Consider the following 16,034-nt stretch of genomic DNA (forward strand, 5'->3'; position numbering starts at 1 on the left):
AAAATCTCGGCATTATTTTTAGTTTGTAGGCTTAAATTTCCTTTGTTTTCTTTTTTTTATCGTGAAATTATAATGAAGTGCTATGAATTACTTATCTTTAAGTACGTTTCCGGATTTCCTAGTAACTGCATATCGAAGCACAAATTTAAGAAAGTGCATTTATACCAAATTGAAAATTTTCTATTTTGCTTTTTCTCCAACCGAGTATACAAGAGACCGCTCTCTTTCAGATTTTCCACGAAACTGGTAAGGAAAAAAGCTTACGATTTCCGTAATTTACAAGAGATTTTTGAATATTCGACAAATTTGTTTTATGATAAAAAAATTTGGCGCTTTATATACTTTATATTATCATTATATAGGGCGAAGCCTAAAAATAAAAAGTTTAGTTTTTCGAAAGCGAAGGCATGAATTAGCTTTATATGAAATTTGACATGGCCGGTTTTTATCAAATCGTTTTGGAGATACCCACTCCCTTGAGACCTACTGATTGAGAAAAACGGGTTTTTACGGCGGTGTCCGGCTGAATGTTTGAAGTACTGGTCTGTAGGTAGTATTCTTTTACCAACCATTGTGGGCTTAGCCATAAAAAATGCTAATGAAAAATCGTAAATTTAAATTTTGGAACCAAACGACACGAGATTCGAAAATAAGTCCAGATAATAAATTATTGCTTTTACAAAGATCTACGAAATTAATTTTAACCATGTTTTGAGAGAAGTAATAATCTTTTTTTTATTTTAATCGTCGAACATGCTATTCAAAAATAAAAAACTTGAATTTTTACCCAGTTAACAAGAAATACGGAAATAAGTGTGCCTATGTGAACACATGATTTTGTGTTCGCTATAAATATATGTTGGAATAACAGTTTTCTATTGAAAAACTCTCAGAAATGCATACTACTTCTGATCCCAGTGAGAAGGTATTAGGTCAATGTAAAATTTACATTCCAAGTTTCATCAAATCTCGGCCTTCTTAGAACCCATGAGTTAGAAAAAAGGCGTTTTTTTGAAAATGCCTGTCTCTGCCTTTAGTAGTAGTAGTCGTGATAGTAGCAGTATTAATGGCAGTAGTATTAGTAGTAGTAGTGGTAGTATTAGTAGTAGTAGTAGTAGTCGTCTCTGAAAGTTTGCAGTCTATGGCCACGATGACTTTTGAAAAAAGTGTCGGATTGGACATTGTTTTCGCATAATTTTTAAGAGCTCAAAGAGAAAGTTCAAGTTTGTTAACTAGCATTTCTTGACCAAATTTTGTCGCTTTAACCCAAAAAAAATCGAATGAAAACTCTAAAATTATCATTTTGAGCCAAACGACACGAACTACGAAACATTGGCTATCTCAACAAGACCTATTATAATTTTTCTGTAAACCTTTTTTTACAATACACATTGTTTTTGTTATAATCGTCAAAATTATTATTAAAAATTCAATTTTTCCTGTAAACTATGCATGATACGATAAAGTATTAAGAAGCAAAACTGTTTATATAAAAAACTATCTACAAATTTTCTTTAGATATTTTTTAATAAAACGCATATAGTTTTTGTTTTAATGGTAATCCTATAAACTTCTCAGGGTAACTGAAAATAATGATTAATGCAAAGTACAAAAGAAAATATTATAATGATTATAAAAAAATATAATTTGTATTATATTATACAATGTCTAAATAATTAGTCCCGGATCGTGATACAGCAATCAATACCTTAATTAATATAATAAAATTTAACATAATATAGAAAATTTCGCATTTTAGTCATACTATAATCGAGTGTTAACAACAGATAGTGCAAGTTTGTCAACATACAGTCGTTAATGTCTTCGTCTTAAATTTAAAAATGTCTGACCATAATTGTGGTGGGAGCACAAATTACATATTATTATGCATTAATGCTAAAATAACACATGTTTATAAGTTGCATTTTCTTTATTTCATATCGATTTTAACCGTTCAAAAATTTAAAATAATTATTTGAAATTTTTTGTAAATATTTAATTCTTACTTTTGGCTTTTAAATATAAAATGTATTGTTTTTCTTCAATTATCTACTAATCAAAATTGATCACGTTTACTTTTATAGACAGAATCTATTGATTTTAAAAAGAAATCATGCATATTTACTGTTTGTTAAGGCTGCAAAATTATACATAATTTGTATATAGTGTGTAGGTTTATATAGAATATTCATTTGTTTTATACAAAAAAATGTATAAAACAAATGAATATTTTATATAATACTTCACACTATATATAAACTATATACAATATTTCCGCCTGGGAAAATAGTAAATAAGCATGATTTCTTTTTAAAGTCAATAGATTCTGTCTATAAAAGTAAACGTGATCAATTTTGATTAGCAGAGAATTGAAGAAAAACAATACATTTTACGTTTAAAAGCCAAAAGTAAGAATTAAGTATTTACAAAAAATTTCAAATAATTATTTTTAATTTTTAAACAGTTAAAATCGATTTTTATACTGAATTCGATCATTATCACGATTTATCAGTATCTCAACCGGTCATTGTTGCCTTTTGCTGCGGCTAATGAAAAAATCACGCAATCTACTATTAAGACTCGTCATTATTTAATAAAATTGGACCTGTTTAAAAGAATTGACAAAAACGATGATATTTGCTCTGCAAAAAAGAAAAAAAAACTTTATGAAGTTATTGTTCTTGACACGAAAAATAAAAATTATTTTAATGAGAAAAATAATTACAATGTTAAAAAAATGCAAAAAAGTTATTTGATTGTATTATTTTTCTCCTTAATTTCGCAGTTTTTATTCGTTTTTAATTTTATATAATTTCACTATCAAAACAGTTTAAACAGTCAGTTAAAGGGTTAATCTTTTGTAATAACAAATGTAAGATTATACATTATGTGTAAATATTTCTTTCTTAGTTGTCAAAATGAAATCAACAAAAAATTATTGAAAAATGAATTCTTAAATTCTAAGATGTGTTATAAATTGATTAGAAGCCTGTGTATCTTAAGAGTTTTACCTAGAAATTAAAAATTAACTAATAGAACTTTCTATATTTTACCGAACGTTTTATTATTCCTTATAAGAATAAAAATCTGGTTTATATTAGTTTCAATAAAGTGATATTATTTCTAATAAGTCCTTGTATTTTTCTTATAAAAAATTATGTAAAAACTGTGAAAGAAGCCAAATATCGTCATTAAGGATATTTAAAAAAAATTAAGGCAGTTTTCTATCACGTTGATACATTTTAACTTTTAGAATCATTGAGGCCAAAAATACATAAGCTGAATAAACAAAGCACATTATAAATTTGCAACTCCTATAGAGGGTGTGCTTTTCACTTTTAAGAATAGTATTCTGAATATAATTAGGCAAAATTATTTTCAGTGATGCCTACCATTATTTTATTTTCACAAAAAGAAATTAACGCTATTTTCATCACTTATTATTTAGCATCATTTTATTTTCATCAAAAAGATTAACACATTTTAACTTTGAAAGGCCTTGGATCACGGATTAAAATGTTGTCTTAAATTTATAAAACATATATGGACTATTCTACTCTATGTCATAATTGGTTTTTCATTATTCTTCTACCTTTCTGTCTATATCTATTCTAAAGGTAGAATCCCTTTCAGCTTTCTCTTCCTGCAATATCTCGTTTACGGCATTTTCCCCATTTTTTTCTTGAGATGCAACGGTCTAAAAGTCAAGACGTACGCGTCCCAATATTTACATTCGACAGCTAATTATTTCTCCGCAGAGTGACTCCATGAAACAGATCAGAGATGATTACCAAACTTTGGGCCATTCCGAAGAAATTAATCAACTGTAACATTCACTCAAGAAATGTCCGTTGCACTCTCCCACGACGAGGACAACGAAGTGGTCGTAGTTCGTCCTGCAGCTCAAAGGCATTACGCGAATCATCTCGCGTGAATTCTGAACTGTTCAACCAATAATTGTATAGTTCCATAGGAAAAACGGGAATGGACAAGAGGGATCTTTCGTCACGCGTCAGTACCGTGTTAGATAGGAGGGCCTTTTCTCTCGGATGGTTTTCACGGATGTTCTATATAAACTAATGGCTTGACTACGAAACCAAGTCAGTTGACATTAAGTTCGTGAACGCGTCGTTGCACAAGATTTTTAAATCTGTGAAATTTAGGGTTGAAAATAGTGCAAATAAAAAACTCGATTAGATTACAACAAGAGGTTCCTCCCAATGAGTGAAAAATGATTATTGTCTGTAACCTGTGTATGGTGTTTTTATTGCCAATTTTTATTTGCGCGGAAGATGTTTCTTCCGTAACACATGGAAATGCTATTAAGAATACTTATTCAACGAAAACTGCTTTGGATTGGACCAGCGATAGGATTCTTAATGTCATCGAGTCTTTAATCCCTGATGAACAAATCACTGATGGTGTGGAAGGTAAAGAATTTGGGTGATTGAACTCGAGTGTAATTTTCTAAGAACCGGCTTCTATTGGCAGTAAACTCTTTCAAATATCTTATTGGATAGTTTAATGTCTATCCTCTTTTTATGATTATGAAATTCGGAATTTGAAATTTAACAGATTTACTACTTGCGTTAATATCGATACGTGTGTACTTATCATTTGAGATACTATTATAGAAGACTTTTATTATAGTTATTAACATAATGAGTTATGTGGTTATTGACAAGATATAGTCTGGGTCACATTTAATAGGATATGGATTGTCCGTTTGTTATATGAAGAAAAAAATTTTATTACCACTTTAAATTGTGTACATTCACACAGACTTCGAAGAAAAAATGTCTATAGTTCGGAAGGGATTCTTGAATGGAATGACTTATTTGATTGATTAACAACTTCAGATTATAGTGATGATTTGGAAGGCCGTCACAACATTTTTCATTGTAAACTGTAATTGAAGAAGCAAAGTAAATTCTACAAATAAAATATGTATCAATCTTTGATAGCTTTTATTTCATTATGTTTTATTTTCTGTTAAAATATACACTTGTTTTACCAATATTTTTAATTTAAACAACATGGAAGATTATTTTAGAGATATATAAAAAACTTTCAGAACTATGGTGTATTTTTCGCGTTGAAAAGTAAATTAAATTTTTTAGAGACTTGAATTACATTTACTATAATGGTAATATATTATTTTCATAACAATGATATTTTTCTGAAAATTAAATTCTGTTAGAAGCGAATTTTCAGTTTTTAAAAGTAGTATTGAATTTCGTGAATTGAATATCACTGCTATTATATAAAAACTTTTTTAATCTGCATAAAAATTACACAAAAATTAGTTTCACAGCATTCACAACATACCTGGAAATTAAACAAAACTTTTTAGATATACTTTTTTCTTTGGTACAAAATACGTTGTGTATTCTCTGCATATTTTTACGGAATTTAATTTTCTCTTCTGGCATATTTTTCTCTTCAGGAAAGACGAGTATTTAACCTCATTTTGTCTACAAAAATCATGGGATTCTAGAAAGGCAAAAAGGAATTGTAATCCTTCGGATTTAGCCTTGAATTCTTTGGAATTCTTTAGAGTTTAGAATTTAAGCGTGAGTTCGGTTACACCCATCATCTTTTCTAGTTAGCGGGTGGGGAGGGGGAGTACAGGTATGGAGCTGAAAAGCAACCTACATCTTGTTGCAATAATTATCCTTTAATTTTCAATCTAGGCATATATTGCCGTATTTTGACAGCCAATATTGGCAAGCCGTGTTTTGGCAGCCAATATTGGCTCAATATTACCAGAGGTCCCAATATTAGCCCAATCATTAATTTCCAATTGTCTCTGGTTTTTCTATTTTTTTATTTTCTTACAATAGCGTAAAGTATTCGGTCCATATTTTTCTGTATATTTTATCATTAGGTATTCACACATATATTAACAGCTTTAAACTTAAATTTGAAATTTGCATTCTTACTATTCGTATCGTAACAGTTTCTTTCAATTATTTCAATTTGATTTTACAGTTTCAATGAGAGCGCGGAACGAAACAACAATAAGTAGATTCGTTTGATTAAATCAATAAAATATAATCTGCCTGCATTTTTCTTGACTTTTTAAACAGGGCGGGTCGAAACAAAATGTTTTAAAAAATCGCAAACAATACAATATGGAATCAGTGCATCTTAATCTAGGTAACATGTGCGAACAAAATAGGTTGAAAAAAATTATTATTTTGAGAGCTTTTAAGTTTTTTCTATTTTTTTACATTTTTGGACTTATCTAGAGTCTTTAAAAGATTAAAAAAAAGCTTATTAAATTAATCTAAACAAATATACTATTTTTGCATACAATTTGAAATCAGTCAATTCTTTCTAGGGAAACAAATGGCTTTATTATTCATTTTTTGCGTATAGAAAAGTACTCTAAACCTTGAGAACTTTAAGAAGAAAAAAACTGTTCCGATTTAAACTCTTCAAACAATTGAAAAAATGTTTTATGAATAAAAAAAACGGCGCTAAAATTATTTATCTGGAAAATATTTAGAAATATGTTTAAAAATGTTTTCCAGGTCGAAAAAAGGGGCCCAAAATGAACCAATTTATTATACCACTTCTGATTGGATTTCTACTCATAAAATCGATTCTTCTTCCCATCGCTCTCAAATTTCTGGCAGTTTTGAGTGGTAAAGCTGTTGTTTTAAGTCTGATGAGTCTCATATTAGCGGCAATTGTTGGTCTGAGACAAGTGGCCCAAAATGTTGCCCAAAGTGCGGTGAGTCGTAGGGACTCTGACGTTTACCTTCCTCTCAGCAAATACAGGCGGAAAGACATTTTGGACATCAGAGATAACTTTGAAAATGAAGATTCCTTTGGCTATTACAAAGAACGTCGTCGAAGGAAGTGAAATTTGTCTAAATCATTGAAATAAATAATAAGATTTTTATTTATTCTCCCTTTTTCATGTCATATTGTGTGCCTAGAAAACGGGTTTTTCAAATTTAGATTTTTTGAAATTATACTTTGAAATATAAAGTCCATTCTGTAAAGTATAATTTAGAATATTTTTAAGACTAAAGCTTATTTTGTGGACTGCTAAATTAATTTCAATGTAAATGAACTGATAAACAGTTTTTTTAATTTAAAATAATGCAAGGAATAGCAATTTCGAATTCAAAACATATACAAAAGATAATAAATAAACTTTTACCAGCGCTCACTTTATTTAGTAGTGATTTATCAATGAACTTGAATCTACGTCAAGATGAGAATTTCATTGAAGCAGTTGCGATGAAAACTTACGTAAGGTATGCGTACAGCAGGAGAGAAAGTTTAACTTCTTCGAAATATACTCTAAGAAATAAAAATCATTCACTGCATTCCGGTTTTACTTTATTAAATACGTCATTACTTATTCACATACTAACAAGTTTGACGCAAGAATCATTATCACATCCTAATGTGCTAGAAAAAATTTCCCATTCAGAATCTCTTTCATGTTTATTACTTTCGACAAAATTAATGAAATATGGCATCCTATTGTACATATATGATTAAGCGTGACAATATTTTAAGGTAACCTACTTTTAATTATTTATTCTTCGATTTAGTAAGTTGTAATTTATAAGTTATTCGTTGGCAACAAAAGTAATTGTATCAATGCTTTTTATTTATTTGAATATAATAACAATGATAAAATAAATTTATTTATGCTTCTTTTACTTCCCCTTTTTATGCAAATTAATTAATGATTTCGTTTAAATACATGTTACATTTATGACAACTTTCTAAGAATTGTTTTACTATTCACTTCACTGTTCTTAACACGTAAGTAGTAAAATCAAGAGGTGTCAGAATTATCTCGGTTACCAGGTTATAAGAATGTGCAACTTTCTGAAATTTACTTCTGAAGATTGGCAATAAACGTTTGCATTTCATGCCGATAACTTAGATTATTGAATAACTAACATTATAAAAAAACTCTTATTTTCACTTTTAGTTCTTTTAGTAATAGAAAACTACTTTATTTATAATTATTTCACCCTGTAAAATAAATCTAAAAGTTTGGATTATGAATATACTCAGAAGCAATTTATGAACAATCAATAGAAACCGGTGTCTTTGAAAGGACCACCAAAGAAATTTTCTCCGATTAACACGCGCCAGTTTCCAAGAAGGTGAGTGCATTCTCGTTTTCTCTTTCGGTAAATGTATGTAAAGTTTTCGGGATACTTTCCGTTTTCTAAGGCTTCGTGTATTCAACGAGGACGTATTACTAAGAACACAGAAAAATTTAAGTTTTATTTTGTACGAAAGAAAGGCCTTACGATTTTCTGAAATAAAACTTAACTATACTTGGTTAATATTGGGCAATACCAATATTAGAAGCAATTGAAATATTTGCACGTTTTTACATTGTTCAAGAGAGCAAACGTACATAAAATGCAAAATGAGTTTGTAATAAAATGTCCTGAAATAAGATTACAATTTCAAGTTCTTTCTGAGAAATACTCTCTTATTCGCCACATCAGAAAGTGGAGAATGAAACCGGATGTCGTCAATAAGGTTCACATTTAAAATCGGAAGTGACTTCCAAAAATTAGGGGTGAACAAATTGCAAAAGAAAAAATTTGAATGAAGAAACAACAATGGTAGAAACATTTCCTCTATCACCAAAGATAGGATACCGTTAAGTATATGTCAAATCAAAGAGGCACTGTTAAATATTTAAACAGATCCGTCAATGGAGCACAATGGAGCATACCCGGTTACACATACAATTGGACGTAAGGTTTACTCGGTTAAAGGTGCGTATCATTCGAAATTTGACCTAGATGACTTATCCTAAGTCTCATAAAAATAAGTAAATTAATTTAGGATAAAATACATGTAAATAGGAATTTTTATTGCAAAATGAGATATTAGGTTATGTCTTTAAGTGATAGAATCTAAATTTCTTATTTGACATTTATACAAACATTCTTATGAACTGCAGCTGAACAAAAGAATAATAAAAAGCCAACTTTTATTCTAATGATGACTCACCAGAAACAGTTAATTTATCTCCAAATCGATGGCCAACGTGATTTCTTTGTTCCCGATGATCGCCCACGCTTCTAATAGGTTTTAGAAGGCATGTCAGAACCATAAGTTATGGGTTATATTTTCATAATGTTATAAACTGTTTGATAGGATTTAAATATAAGGTCACTGAGCTTCTAAAAGTATTAGGTGTTTCAAAATTTATTTTTACCCCAGCTCAAAAGTGACGTCTACTGAAATTAGATTATTATTTCGTCTTCTTCATTCATAAACTCTTTTGTATCTTTTTGCAGATGTAAATATAAATAATAAGGTGTTTGGTACAAACTAGTTCAATAATGTGCAAATAAGATTATTAAGGTTTCATGTTGTTCGCAAAGGTTATACTGCTCATTCGCTTTTTACATTTACCTAGCTAAAATATTGAGATGAAGGGGTTCCAATTTTTATTCATGTTCACATTTTATAGAGATGGAATTTCCGAATCAAAAAATTATTCAAAAACTTGTAAAAGCCAACATTGCATCCTCAAAAATGTTTAACGAAAATCTGGAAGTCTATAAAGTAATTCAAATAAAATATAATTGGAAATTCGAAAAAAATTATTTTTATAACTAGAATACTAAATAAAGATTTGTAGACACAGAATTGATTTCGAAATTTCTAGGCTCACCAAAAATCTATGGGTTACCTTTACCGAACATCGGTGAACCTAGCCAGCCTTTTTCAGCTGTCCTGGACGTACCTGTGCTCAATTAAAAATGCAATTGTAACACATAGATACAAAATAAATTAAAAATCGAAGGATTTTTCACATTTTGTTAATCATATGACTTATGCTGATTATTTAATATCATTCTTGGGTCTGTACTACTCGTAGATTATATGTAACTCTCGAATCGGTACAACTTTACATGAGAGTATATGTTTTTGGATAATATAAGAATAATATTTTATTTCTTATTAAGGAAAAAATGAAGGAAATGTATTTGGAGGCTTCCCTTTTTTCTTTTCTCTTTCCTTATTTTATTAAAGTTATTATTATTTAAAATAAAATTAGTTGATGGTGCCATGTTTTCTTGTACTAATTTGGTAGTTGTTTTTTAAAAAATTATTGTTTTTAATTCTAATAAGTTTACTATTGAAATTGGATTATTTACTTCCAAGAAGAATTTTAATTGAGTTTCTTCATTTAAGTATTTTTTCTTTAAAGTAGGTTAAAAGAAATTGAAATGCTTGAATAATAACTCCGCGACGATGAAAAATGATAACATTTTATAAGGAAATATTCGATAAATCTAGAAAATTATAATCCTCGTTTAAACTGGTTATAACCTTTAAGATAATAAATATTTTTTATTTTCCGCAGTTAAATTCTTTTCCACGCAAAGTATCTGGAAAATTGAGAAAGAATTTCTCAGTTAAAATAGTTAAAAACTCGAATCAGCATTGGTACTCCGGAAAATAATATGAAAAAAATTATTAAGAATCGAGTACGTTCTCTAATTTTATATTTTTTTAAATGCACTTTTTGTCCAAACTGACTGCATCTATATTTTTATTTTTTGCATTTTATATCTCCAAATTTTATATACAGAGATTTTTAGCTTGAAAATGAAATAAATAAGTTTAAAAAATTATGATTGTTTCGTGAGAAATTCTTCACATTTAATAAAACACAGCAATTTTAATTATGTGTGCAATAATCATTTTGTCACTGGCCTTATTTTTAGCATGATTTTTATAACTTTCAACTAATTCAAAAATAAAATTTTAACACAGCTTTAAGGTTCGAAAAACAATAAAAATTTCTGGATGTTTCAATCGATTTTAAAAAATAATTTTTAATTATTTCAAGAAATGCAAACTTTTTGAAAGGATCCCAGAACTTAAGACATTTTTAGAGATTTTAATGACTATCAATACACTACCGACTGAAAGTTTGAATCCATTTCCTTCGACCATTTGAAAATTCATACTTTAAAGACATAAGTCTGTGTAGTAATTGAAACTACGGCGTTTTAAATCGAACCACTTGCAAGATTAAAAAATATGCCATCAAATCAGCCTAATTTGGAATTATTTTAATGAACAAATCGAAAAATTAATAATATCAAAGTTAAATTTTTTGAGCTAAATGCGTATTTTAAAAACTAGAGTTCAATCTATAAAACTGTTACTAACAATTTAGGGAAAAAACGTTAAATTAATAGTAAATCTCAATTTTTTAATCTAAATCAAAAACTCGATTAAATATTATGTAATTGCTGGGTATTTGTACAAAATATTTATTTAAGCAATATCAGTTTTTTTGATTTAAGGCCATGTGAGCGTAACCTCAACATTTTGTTTAAACTTTTTTTAAACCCAACTTACGTACACACGAAATGCGATATCCAGGAAAGAATTTTTTGTTGTTGCTTTTCCATATCTACAAAAATGTAGGACCAAACAAATGTCTCTGAGTGCTTCTCATATTATTTCCCAAAGTTTCATCTCGATATCGCGTTTTGTGTGAACATAACCTGGTTTTGAAAAAATGTGAAAAATGTTTTTGAGGTTACGATCACATGGCCTTAAAAGTCGATGATTCGCTGTGAACATTACTTTTTTTTTATAAGGTGTGACTTCAGATTTAGTTAGATATACAATGGAATAAAAGGAATCTGAAGATGCATTCCATACAAAAATTAACGTTAGCGAGGAATCTCGGACGTTTGGCTTCCAAAAATGAATATTGCACAAGTAAATATTTAGTATGAATCAATCAATCAATCACATATAATTTAATCGTACTCTTGATTTAAATTTGAAGATTAGTATTTACTCTTGATCTTACGATTTATTTAAAGTTTTAGCAACACTTTTATAAATTTGGAAAAAATTGAGCTCAAGATTTCAAAATGCTCATTGACCTAACAAACTTTTAGCTTTGAAACAAAATATTTGTTGACTAGTTCATTAAAATAATTTTAGCCTAGGCTGATACGACAACAATTTTTCTAATATTTAAAATGATTTAACTTAAAAAGTGTCAATTCAGTCTCTTCGCAGATATAAGTGTACGTATAGATAGTTAATTGTAGAGAAAACAAATTAGAAATGGCATTGTCTAAATGTCTTGAGGACATTTGGTTTTTCGAAAAAAAAAAGATTGGCAGCTGATTTTTAATCGGATATTGACCCTTAATTAAGATGAAGATTTTTTTAGTCATAAGGACTTCAATTGAGTTACTGCAGGAAAAATTTTGCAAATGAGGATAAAGACAAATAAAATTTGTGGATCTAAGCAGTCGAGCATCAAAAGCAGAGTAAAAATTGCTGACAATTTTAATCTGCTGTTGGGTACAGGAAAAAATCAAGCATTCTAGACATAACAACCGAACTTCCCAAATCTAAAGCGTATGTAAGCTGCAGACCAAAAAATAGATTACCCTAATTACAAAGCTAGACAGTTTAATTAGAATGAGAAGCAAGGTAAGAAAGGCGTGCTAGATTATATAAGAAAACCAGTCTGGCATGTAATCCTTGGGTTCACAACTTACCGGTTGTGTTCTCTGGGTCAAGGCAATCTTCTCTGATGCATCCATCCGATTGCAAACATTTGTTTAAAAAAACAATTTAGTAAGCTGAATTGACATTACGACCCTCTAATTATCTTGTCCATCAATCGAAACTCTACTATATTAATTTCATATTAAACTATTTCCTCTACGAAAGGAAAAGAAAAATCAGGGAATTTTTTTTCAAATATGGTGGCACCTAAAACCGGCAGCTTTCCAGAGCTTACTACAATATTCTGTACCTTTTCTGTCACTAGTCAATGAAAATTATTTTCGAGAGTCAACCTCCACAGGTGCGGCCTTAACTTGAAGTTACTGTGTAAACCACTATTCTCCTCGTATATGCATAACGCAAACGCATTCTCAAGAAACCCTTTCGACGGGCGGTACATCCAATAGATCTAACTATCTTCACTTCACGTTTTAGTAGAGGTTAACTCATCCCAGTAACTATTTTGACAAGAGGAAGACACTTCCACCTCGTGACTAATCAAAGATGAAAAAAAACTTGGCTACCTGAAAGAAACTATTTTTTAAGAACAAGCGATGTTGTGAAAGAATACGTGATGTGGTTTCACTTCGGTCATTACCAAGGTCTATTCGCTTAGACTCGATGGCTATGGGTCAAATGAGTTAGAAGATAGCTTCACATGAAGAGAAACATTAAGACATCTCTTAATTCCTATGCGGTATTGCTTACGAGCTTTAAAATAAACTTGAAGTTTGCGGTTGATAAAGGATGAGGGTGTGTTGTATTTACCAGAGAGAACAATAGGGCATGACATAGCTTACTTTTTTCCTGAGTTAAAATGAATTATTTCTGCACAGTCAAATATGTCAATATTTGTTTGTTGCTATTTTCTTCCAAATGATGAAATATTACATTTCAAAAATTAAATTTGATAAATTGACTGTAAAACCTTCCAAGGAGGAAGTAGATAACTAAGTGCACGGTTTTTTACTAAGTATTCACTGGGCTTGACAAAGAACTAGACCTAACACCTTGTAATATTTTTACAACTTAGGTTCCATCAATCACAATCTTTAGATTTCTTTGAGCACTAAAATAATGTATCCTAATCGTAGAAGAATCAAATCTGATCAGTGACACTATCAATCTGTCATCTATGCTGCATTGGATCTGTTGAAGTAGTACACTTAAATTATAAATTATTATAATACACGACAAGCTCAATTAGTTTTCGTTCAATATATCAAAGAATTTGCTCAGTTCAGACAATTTTGGTTAATTGTAGTTCTTTGGACTCTCATGCATTTTTTATATTTTGTGGATACAAACCTGCACAATTTTCATATGAATATGTAGAACTGAACTTATATTAATCTCTTGAAACACAGTATAGGCAAAAATTAAAAAAAAAAGCAAAGCACCAATGACGCGAAAGAATTCAGTCATCGTCACTGGTGCAAAATTAACTGAAGATTATGTCTTTAGAGTAGAATCTCAACCATCTAACAAGATTCCAATTTAGTAGCCAACGATCCCAGTTTACTGGCGTGTCGGACAAATTCTTAATAGCATTTGAAAAATACCTTCCCCTTGTGACCCAAATACTAGACCCCGGGGACCATCCTAATCTGAGCTAGCGATTCAAGAAGGGGCAGAAAGGAAACGCCCAATCGAGACGCGACGCCAAATCGTTTGTTTAAAAAATTATCGAAGAAAGTTACGTGGGGAGGTGTCTTAGGCTGAGTGGATGCGCGGAGATGAGTGTACCGATGATGCGTGTATGTGTGAGTTTGTCACACGTGAAATGTAGTGGGGGACTTGGGACCCTGGAATACCTATAAAGATTGAGGCTTTGCCATGGTCAGGTCACACAGCTTCGAAATTTTCCGAACGATCTTGGCGTGTCTCGGTGTGTCATTACAAATTTTTAAAAAAGTACAAGATGTATAAGTTCTTTATTATCGGACTCGTAGTCGCGGCGGCCGCTGCACTTCCGGCACCGGAAGCTGGTGTTGTTCAAGGTGTTAAGGATTTGGATTGCCTAGAACAAGATGAGGACCTCTTCAGTTGCCTTGCTGTAAAGGCGGCTAATTCTCTTTCGAGGGCAGCAAGATCCAGCGACATTCAACTCATTGATGGAATTACCTTTGTCAAGGAAGCTGATGGTGAGTTATTTTAGAAGGATGTGTGGAGATCTCAGAAGTGAACAGTGAATAAAACAAAAAGGATTATAGTTGTTTGAAAATCGTGAGAATTTATCTTCAATTTTGAGTCGAAAATTTCAACATTTCAAAATAAATTAGCTTTTGGGCAATTTTACATACTTTATTCTTCCGTGCAACAACAAGAGACAGGAACTGCATTTTGGATACGGCCATCGATTCACATTTGCTTTCAGTACATTTAAATGAAACACAATTGCGAATGAGGTAATCAATCCCAAATGTAGTTGTTGCTTTCTTGATTCACACAGAAGTTTTTTATTTAGTATTTTAAAATATATTTATTACAGAAAACTTGAATTGTACTCTTCAAGATTTTATTCATAATATCATGAAAAGAAAGTGGTTGAAAAAACTTTTTTTGTCATTTATATGCCAAATATTTTTTAGTTCAAATTAATTTGATCAAAATAAAATTTTATTTGTATAAGTTGAAAACCTGACCAATTATATTTTGCATCCTATTCAGTATTCATTTTTTTCGATTCAGGTTATTTTGCAAAATAAATGATAGAAAATTAACAGCCTAAAAATGATCTAAATTACTTGGTTTGATTATTTAACTAATCAAGTCAATTGTAGCATGATGTAATCGAAGGAAATATAAAACCTTTATATTTTTATTTAATTATTATACTATGATTGAAAGTATTTAATAAATATGCATCACTAATTATAATCAGCCTCATATTTTTTAATGGTCCCTTTCAATTAATCATTTCAAAGGAATGAACTTTTAACTTTTCTTATTATGAAACATATTGCTAGCTTCTTAAAATATAATCATTGATACTGCCAGAAGAAAAATTTGCTTTAGTGAAGCATTTTTAGATTAGAATGTAAAAAAATAAATTATAATTAAATGTTATCTCGAATTCTTTTTCATTTAATATTGTTCCAAAAATACAGGAAAGTCGATTCCTTAGGAATATCAACGTTTTTCATGTGGCTGAATTATCCAACAATGAAATCATATAGGTATCAATTCATCCAAAATAGTTTTTCTGTGATTTATAAACTTGATGAAATTAGATCTATTATTTCTTTCGGCCAATTTTGACGGAGACTTCTTAGTTAATCATTTATCATTAGAATCCAATAAGGTTTGTAGCTTCTTCCTTCAGAAAAAGCAAAAACTAAAACTCTGAGTAACTACAATTAAGATGTTAACATAAATTGAGACTCCGGATTCTATAACCACGCATAAAATTTGCCTGGCCGCTTCAGGCCGCTCGAGTTGGCCCCTGATGGCTTGAAAATCAGTTTTCGAAA

General features: G+C 30.0%; 2 protein-coding genes across 2 annotated transcripts in view; both read left to right on the forward strand.

Annotated features, from left to right (window-relative positions):
• The first annotated feature begins 4,134 nt into the window (after positions 1–4,134).
• Positions 4,135–6,871, forward strand: LOC117182693. Its single transcript, XM_033375797.1, has 2 exons — positions 4,135–4,430; positions 6,537–6,871. The coding sequence occupies exons 1-2, from the start codon at positions 4,232–4,234 to the stop codon at positions 6,869–6,871; spliced, it is 534 nt and encodes a 177-aa protein (XP_033231688.1). The 5' UTR covers positions 4,135–4,231.
• A 7,558-nt stretch (positions 6,872–14,429) lies between these two features.
• Positions 14,430–16,034, forward strand: part of LOC117167616 — a 5,424-nt gene continuing 3,819 nt past the window's right edge. The window contains exon 1 of the mRNA XM_033352679.1: positions 14,430–14,705. Within this exon, the coding sequence (XP_033208570.1) occupies positions 14,483–14,705 (223 nt within the window). The 5' untranslated portion in view covers positions 14,430–14,482. The remainder of the gene's footprint in view (positions 14,706–16,034) is intronic.

This window comes from Belonocnema kinseyi, chromosome 2 (assembly GCF_010883055.1).
Source record: "Belonocnema kinseyi isolate 2016_QV_RU_SX_M_011 chromosome 2, B_treatae_v1, whole genome shotgun sequence".
Classification (NCBI taxonomy): Eukaryota; Metazoa; Arthropoda; class Insecta; order Hymenoptera; family Cynipidae; genus Belonocnema; species Belonocnema kinseyi.

Bases quoted from the DNA above. Each gene is read 5' to 3' on its own strand.
- LOC117182693 (XM_033375797.1), top strand. From the start codon at position 4,232: ATGATTATTGTCTGTAACCTGTGTATGGTGTTTTTATTGCCAATTTTT. The intron at 4,431-6,536 runs GTAAAGAATTTG...AATGTTTTCCAG, and splicing joins AATCACTGATGGTGTGGAAG to GTCGAAAAAAGGGGCCCAAA.